The 7,460-nt window shown below is 45.0% G+C and overlaps 1 protein-coding gene across 1 annotated transcript; it reads right to left on the bottom strand.

Moving 5' to 3' along the window:
- Nucleotides 1-3,073: 3,073 nt before the first annotated feature.
- Nucleotides 3,074-5,478, bottom strand: si:dkey-283b1.6. Its single transcript, XM_034169598.1, has 3 exons — nucleotides 5,460-5,478; nucleotides 5,007-5,040; nucleotides 3,074-3,437 (listed from the first exon to the last, which is right to left on the bottom strand). The coding sequence occupies exons 1-3, from the start codon at nucleotides 5,476-5,478 to the stop codon at nucleotides 3,074-3,076; spliced, it is 417 nt and encodes a 138-aa protein (XP_034025489.1).
- Between the last annotated feature and the right edge of the window lie 1,982 nt (nucleotides 5,479-7,460).

Raw genomic sequence — 7,460 nt, forward strand, 5'->3', positions numbered from 1 at the left:
ACCCACCCAGTGGGTGGATGGGGGGGCCTGTGTTTTCCATCCGGCGGCTGCTGGCTTCACGCCGTTGGGCCGGGGGGTGCAATATTTGGTTGATTGGGAGGGTTAAGGTCCCGAGGAGCGGTCGTGGGCTCCCTCCCATTTTATTTTGGACCCCGGTCTCATTCGTGGGGGGGGGTACTGTCAGGATTTGGGTTTTGTTTGCGGTTCTTCTTTGTTTTGGTTTGATTGTTCTGTTATGTTTAGTCTCTTGCTGGGGCTTTTCCTGCTTGGGTCTGTCTGTCCCTTTCTCTCTTGTCTGTCTCTGCTGACTCTTGGTGGTGAGTATATCCCTCTCTCTGGCCACACCCACTTTCTGGAGCGTTCCACGCACACCTGCTCTCAATCTTCACCTCGTCACCTGGGTGTTTATAAGCTCCTCATTTTGCCCCATTCCTTTGCCAGATTGATGCTCTTTGTGCCTTCTCTCCAGCCCTGTTTTGTATTCTCGGCCTGCTTGCCTCTTGTGTGTTTTGATTACCTGCCTGTATCCTCAACCACCCCTTTGCCTGATGTTTTTGGTATTGTTACTCTTGTTGGACTGCCTTACTGTGTACCGGATCCCGTTTACTGTTTTGGTAAATTGCTTTTACCTTCAGAGCTTGTTGTCAGAGTCCTGCATTTGCGTCCAGCATAACCAGTTTCCCAGACCTGATATGGTTGTTTTGCATGTTGGTCAAAAACACCTTCTAACTAAAGGAGGGTAACCAGAATGTTTCTGTAGGCTCTCAGTTGTCCAGGTGGTTTGCATAGTAGAGAAGCTTGAATCTTCTACTGGACTGGGTTGCTTGACGCGAGGATGTTTCACTTCAAATCGCAGAAGCTTCCTCAGCTAAAATTCTTGCTCTGGTAGTCTGACTTCTGTCTTGACTCTTGTAGAGAAGAATAAACAGAAGCCACAAAAGCTGAAGTTTTAAACCTAACCAGACCCCTCCTACCGAGAGGCAGACTGCTATAGGCTAGTGACTGAACAATGGCTCTAATTAGCACCTATTGTGCTCTAGTTAGCACCCTCCTAATGACAGGGCAGCTGTCCCTCTTAATGATGGGACGGACACCTCTCCTGCCAGCTCCCTTGACGACTCTCCTGATGACATGAATGACTCATTACCATGAACAAAAGACTGAACCTGCTTTGACCTGAGTACCCCATTGTAAACAGGGGAGAAAGCGTGTCTCAGACCTCCTCCCCGGTTATGGCTGGGTTTCATCTGTTTCACATAGAATGCCTCCTTGACCCCTCTCTCAAACCATTTCTTCTCTCTGGCTAAGATTTTAACTTCCTTGTCCTCAAACGTGTGGTTAGTGTCTTTAAGGTGGAGATGAACTGCAGACTGAGGTCCACTGGCGCCCTCTCTGCCGTGCTGGTATAGCCTTTTGTGAAAAGGTTGCTTAGTCTCACCTATGTAGTGTTCGTTACAGTTTTCCTGACATCTGATAGAATACCCTACATTGCTCTGTTTGTAACTAGGGATCCTGTCCTTAGGGTGAACTAATTTCTATCTCAAGGTGTTAACCGGTTTAAAGTAAACTGGGATTTTGTGCTGTCTGAAGATCCTCTGTAGTTTTTCCCCTATTCCTGCTAAATAAGGGAGAGACACTCCTCTTCTTCTTGTTCTGGTCTTCTGGTGTCTTTGTTCTCTGGGACTTCTGCACTTTGTCCAGGGACCATCGTGGGTACCCACATACTGTGAGGGCTTCCCGGGCAAGTTGTTGTTCTTTAGCACTTCCCTCTGCAGTTGTGGGCACCTGTAGGGCTCTGTGTTGAAGAGTCCTGATCACCCCGAGCTTGTGTTCAAGGGGGTGGTTTGAGCCAAAGAGCAGATATTGGTCAGTGTGCGTGGGTTTTCTGTAAACCCCTGTCTGGAGCTGCCTGTTCTCTCCAATCGTAACATCACAGTCTCTACTATGGTAACCAGAATGGTTGCTTTGCATGTTGGTCACTAACACATTCTAACTAAAAGCGGGTAACCAGAATGGTTGCTTTGCATGTTGGTCAAAAACACCTTCTAACTAAAAGAGGGTAACCAGAATGCTGTTTTGCTGCCATCCAAGCAACGTCTTTTTCAGGGACGTCCCTGATTATTTCAGCAAGACAAGCCACATTCTGCACATGTTACAACAGCGTGGCTTCATACTAAAAGAGTGTGGGTACTAGACTGGCCTGCCTGCAGTCCAGACCTGTCGCCCATTGAAAATGTGTGGCGCATTATGAAGGGCAAAATATGACAACGGAGACCCCAGACTGTTGAACAACTGAAGTCGTACATCAAGCAAGAATGGGAAAGAATTCCACCTACAAAGCTTCAACAATTAGTGTCCTCAGTTCCAAAATGCTTATTGAGTGTTGTTAGAAGGAAAGGTGATGTAACACAGTGGTAAACATACCACTGTTCCAGCTTTTTTGAAAGGTGTTGCAGGCATCCATTTCAAAATGAGCAAATATTTGCACAAAAACAATAAAGTTTATCAGTTTGAACATTAAATATCTTGTCTTTGTGGTGTATTCAATTGAATACAGGTCGAAGAGCATTTGCAAATCATTGTATTCTGTTTTTATTTACATTTTACACAATGTCCCAACTTCATTGGAATTGGGGTTGTAGCTAGGTAACATAAATATTTATGACAGAAAGGATTCTGGTATATTTGTTCACTTAAAAGATTAACTATTCAAGATCAATTCTATTTCAAACATTGTATCAATATTGCAGCATGTTGGGTGATTATGTGGTCGGAGATTTTCCAGCATGCACTGGAGCCATGTGTTTTGGAGTTGCGTTTAAATGTGTTCTGAGTGATCTGGATATTGCATATTGTACAATGGTTGATGTTAATGTTCAGTTACACACGTTTAGTTGTCAATTGCTGTCACGTTGTGACTCAACATTTTATTACGTCATAAGTAATATGGCGTATTCTGTGCATGTTCTGTGAATGACCTCTCGCTTGTGGACCTGTATGAGTGGGGTTGAATTAAGCTGTTTTTGCATTAGAGAGCAGTTCTTGCTTCAGAGTTCATCTCTCTATGTCATTCTCACATGGCTAAGATCCACATATGCTTGCATACTACACTGATACGAGTCAACAGGCAGGTTCCTGCTCTCTGTCCCACCTCGTTATAAGAAGGCGGAGGCCCACAGTAGGGATTGGTGTTGTATTGTGATGGCCCATAAAGTATTTCCGGACTGTATGAAGGAACTCTGGAGTGGTCTTCACTGTCCTGCTGGGACATGCTCCTGGGAAACGGGATGACATATATCGGTGGTGTCCGACCTTCTTCTGCATTTCGCCTCCACTCCTCCCTGTCTACCTGCCGCTCCCTAAAGTGCTGGCACAACCTGCAGAAGGTCGTGCAGAACATAATGGAGAGACCGAAGCCCAGTATGCCCAGGAAGATCCTTCAAGACACAAAGTGCAAACAGAAAGGTGAGTGTGCAGAGGCAGAAAACAGCGAGAGAGATAGAGTGAGAGAAATGGTGGAAAGAAGAAGAAATAAAATGTAGGCAGGAAGAAAAAGGAAAGAAGATATCCTGAAAGGCCATGTGCAAAACCTATATACAACACAATCCAGCAAGATATAGTTTTACACAGATACAGCAAGCGGAAGATACAAACTGTTGTTAACTGTGTCTTAAAGTGTCCACTTACATTGGTACTGAGATATTTTGTCATTTCTGTATATGAAATATAGTATTGTGCAAAACTCTTAGGCACATGTCCAAGTTTCTGTAAAATCTGTTTTTGATATTCTTTCTTCATTAGCATGCCAGTAAAATTCTGGAGCAGGTTTTCATCCAGGATGTCTTTGTACATTGCTTGTATTCATCATTCCCTCAATCCTGACTAGTCTCCCAGTTCCTGCTGAAAAACATCCTCACAGCATGATGCTGCCACCACCATGCTTCACTGTAGGGATGGTGCCTGGTTTCCTCCAAACATGATACCTGGCATTCACGCCAAAGAGTTAAATCTTTGCCTCATCAGGCCAGAGAATTTTGTTTGTCATGGTCCGAGAGCCCGTCAGATGCCTTTTGGTAAACTCTTGGTGGTCTGCTATGTACCTTTTACTAAGGAGTGGCTTCCGTCTGGCCACTCTACCATACAGGCCTGATTGGTGGATTGCTGCAGAGATGGTTGTCCTTCTGGAAGTTTCTCCTCTCTCCACAGAGGAATGCTGGAGCTCAGAGTGACCACCAGGTTCTTGGTCACCTCCCTGACTAAGGCACTCTCCACAGATCCCTCAGTTTAGACCAGGGGTGGGCAACGAGGGCTGAGACACTGCAGGTTTTTCTTGCACCCAATCACCTCAGCAGGTGGGTTGCTGATGAGCTTCTCCGCTGAACATAAACACCTGATCATCAATGAAATCAGCTGCTGAGGTGATTGGTAGCAAGGAAAATCTGCAGCATCTCAGCCCTTCCTGGCACAATTGCCCAGTGCCCACCCTGGTTTAGACGGATGGCCAGCTCTAGGAAGAGTCCTGGTGGATCTGAACTTCTTCCATTTACAGAAGAATTCTTATGACTTCATGCTTGGTTTGTGCTCTGACATGCACTGTCAACTGTGGGACCTTATATGTAGACAGGTGTGTACCTTTCGAAATCATGTCCAATCAACTAAATTTACTCCAATTAAGCTGTAGAAACATCTCAAGGATGATCACTGGAAACAGGATGCACCTGAGCTCAATTTTGAGCTTCACAACAAAGGCTATTAATACTTGTGTACATGTGATTCCTTAGAATTTTTTTTAACAAATTTGCAAAAATAAAAATAAACAACACTTTTTCACATTGTCATTATGGGGTATTGTGTAGAATATTGAGAGGAAAAATGAATTTCATCCATTTTGGAATAAGGCTGTAATATAACATACACTATATAACTGTACATACACACGTTTGAAATAATCAATTCAAAGTGATGAATGAGATTTGTACTAATTATTTAAGAAAAATAATTCTTACTGCACAACAGGAACTTTGTCCCACATCTTCAGATCTGTGAAGGACCAAAAGCGAAACAGAATCAGAAATCTCCACAAAACAGCAGAAACCTGGAGGGAAGAAATGAGAGAGAGAGAAAGAGAGAGAGAGAGAGAGAGAGAGAGAGAGAGAGAGAGAGAGAGAGAGAGAGAGAGAGAGAGAGAGATTTTGTTCATTTGTGCTTTTACAGTAAATGTATACAGTTGAAAGCTATGGTCTGATTTGCTTTACCCAGTTAATACAGATTACAGATTGTGACTTTGTAGAGTTACTTTAAATGTACGTGAATGTAGAACACATCTATATTTCATCAACGGCTCGATGATGAACTTTACACCCATAAATGTTTTTTTCTCACTGAGTATTTTATTATGGGTCTGTAATTGTAGGTGGAAAGATAACAGGCTTGTAAAGTTTACAGGATAACAATTGTACCTTTCTGTGCTACAGTCATTTCGACAGTTTTACTACAGTTCTAAGTCTGCCTGCAGGGGATGATACGGAAAGAAATCTGATGAGGACTTTTTTCCACGTGTAATTGTAAACTTATCAGGTGACCTGCAGCATAAATCACATCTCTGTCTCTGAGTCTGTATTTAGGTCATATCACTGATCTTCACACAGCAGAATCTGAACTACAGTCAGTTCAGTTTTGTGTTTAAATGCAGTAGTTGTCATGCAAATGTTTTAACACTCTGATATTTTTTTTTGGGGGGGGGGGGGTCCAACTCTACAGTGGTCTTTATATTTACATTGATTTTCGTGACCTAGGGCAGGGATATACGTGGGCTGTCCGTAAAGTATTGGTCCTTTTTATTTTTTTAAACTATATGGATTTCATTCATATGTTTTTACGTCAGGCAAGTTTGAACCCTCGTGCGCATGCGTGAGTTTTTCCACGCCTGTCGGTGACGTCATTCGCCTGTGAACACGCCTTGGGAAGGAGTGGTCCCGCCCCCTCGTCAGAATTTCATTGTCTGGAAATGGCGGAATGAAAAGGACTTTTTTCCATCAGATTTTTTTCAGAAGCTGTTAGAAACTGGCACCTGGAAACCATTCAAAAAATTTATCTGGCTTTCTGTGAAAATTTTGCAGGCTTGACAGAGAATAAGGACTGTTAACTGTTGCTTTAAGGACCCCTTTAAGGACGGTCAGCGCACCGCGCTCCGTGCCGCGATGACGCGGCACAAACCACTGGATAATTTCTAAGCTGATGGCTCTGTGGATACGAGACGTCGTGTGCTCTTTCTTTGGTAATCACAAGAGCTGGACATCAGCCATTTTCAGGCAGATTTCACTTTTAACCAAAGATTTTGTCGTGGAACGCCGCGCGGAGGCTTCGCGCGTCACGACTGATTCTCTTGATGAGCGAGACAAAGAACGCCTCCGTTTCGGCATGTCAGAGGACAAGTTAGGACATGCCTATCTTGGCTTTCAATGCTTACCAGTCCAGTAAGTATCAGAGAAATTGTGGAGAGCTAGACATGTCCAAACTTGTCCAAGCAATAAGCAATGCGACCCCAGCTCTCCTCCTCTCCCCATGGGCAATGCCAGAAAAATGAAGCGTCCAGCCCCTCTCCAGAAGTTGGGTACCAGAGCCCAAGCTGTGCGTGGAGGTAAGCCAGACTATCTCTAGTCGGTATCTCTCAACCTCCCGCACAAGCTCAGCCTCCTTCCCCCCCCAGCGAGGTGACATTCCACGTCCCAACAGCCAGGGGCTGTGAGCATGGACCAGGCTGCCGGGCCACCCGCCCTCGACCGCCACCCAATCCTCTCTGCACCCGACCCCCATGGCCCCCTCTGCAGGTGGTGAACCCACAGGAGGGCGGGCCCACGTCGCTCTTTCGGGCTGAGCCCGGCTGGGCCCCATGGGCTAAGGCCCGTCCACCAGGTGCTCGCGCACGAGCCCCAACCCCAGGCCTCGCTCTATGGTGGGGCCCCGGCTCCGCCATACTGGGCGACGTCTCGGTCCTTGATTTTTTACTGGTCATGGAGGTTCTGAACTGCCCTTAGTCTTACCTGTCACCTAGGACCTGTTTGCCTTGGGAGACCCTACAGGGAGCACAAAGCCCCAGACAACATAGCTCCTAGGATCATCCGGGTACGCAAACTCCCCCACCACGATAAGGTGGCAGCTAGAGGGGGAGCCCTTGATACTTCATGCATTTTAATTTATTTATGCCATTTCAAATACAAAAAGTAAATCAAGGTTCTCAATATAAAAATTTCTAAAATTATCTTCAACTCACACTCAAAGTAAATCGCTACAACCTAATATCAATTCAATCAATCAATCAATCAATTTTTTTATATAGCGCCAAATCACAACAAACAGTTGCCCCAAGGCGCTTTATATTGTAAGGCAAGGCCATACAATAATTATGTAAAACCCCAACGGTCAAAACGACCCCCTGTGAGCAAGCACTTGGCTACAGT

This window comes from Thalassophryne amazonica, chromosome 5, assembly GCF_902500255.1.
Source record: "Thalassophryne amazonica chromosome 5, fThaAma1.1, whole genome shotgun sequence".
Taxonomy (NCBI): Eukaryota; Metazoa; Chordata; class Actinopteri; order Batrachoidiformes; family Batrachoididae; genus Thalassophryne; species Thalassophryne amazonica.

Excerpts from the sequence above, each read along its gene's own strand:
- si:dkey-283b1.6 (XM_034169598.1), bottom strand. Across the intron at positions 3,438-5,006 it reads GACAAAGTTCCTGTTGTGCA|GATCTTCCTGGGCATACTGG; the intron begins GTAAGAATTATT and ends TGTGTCTTGAAG.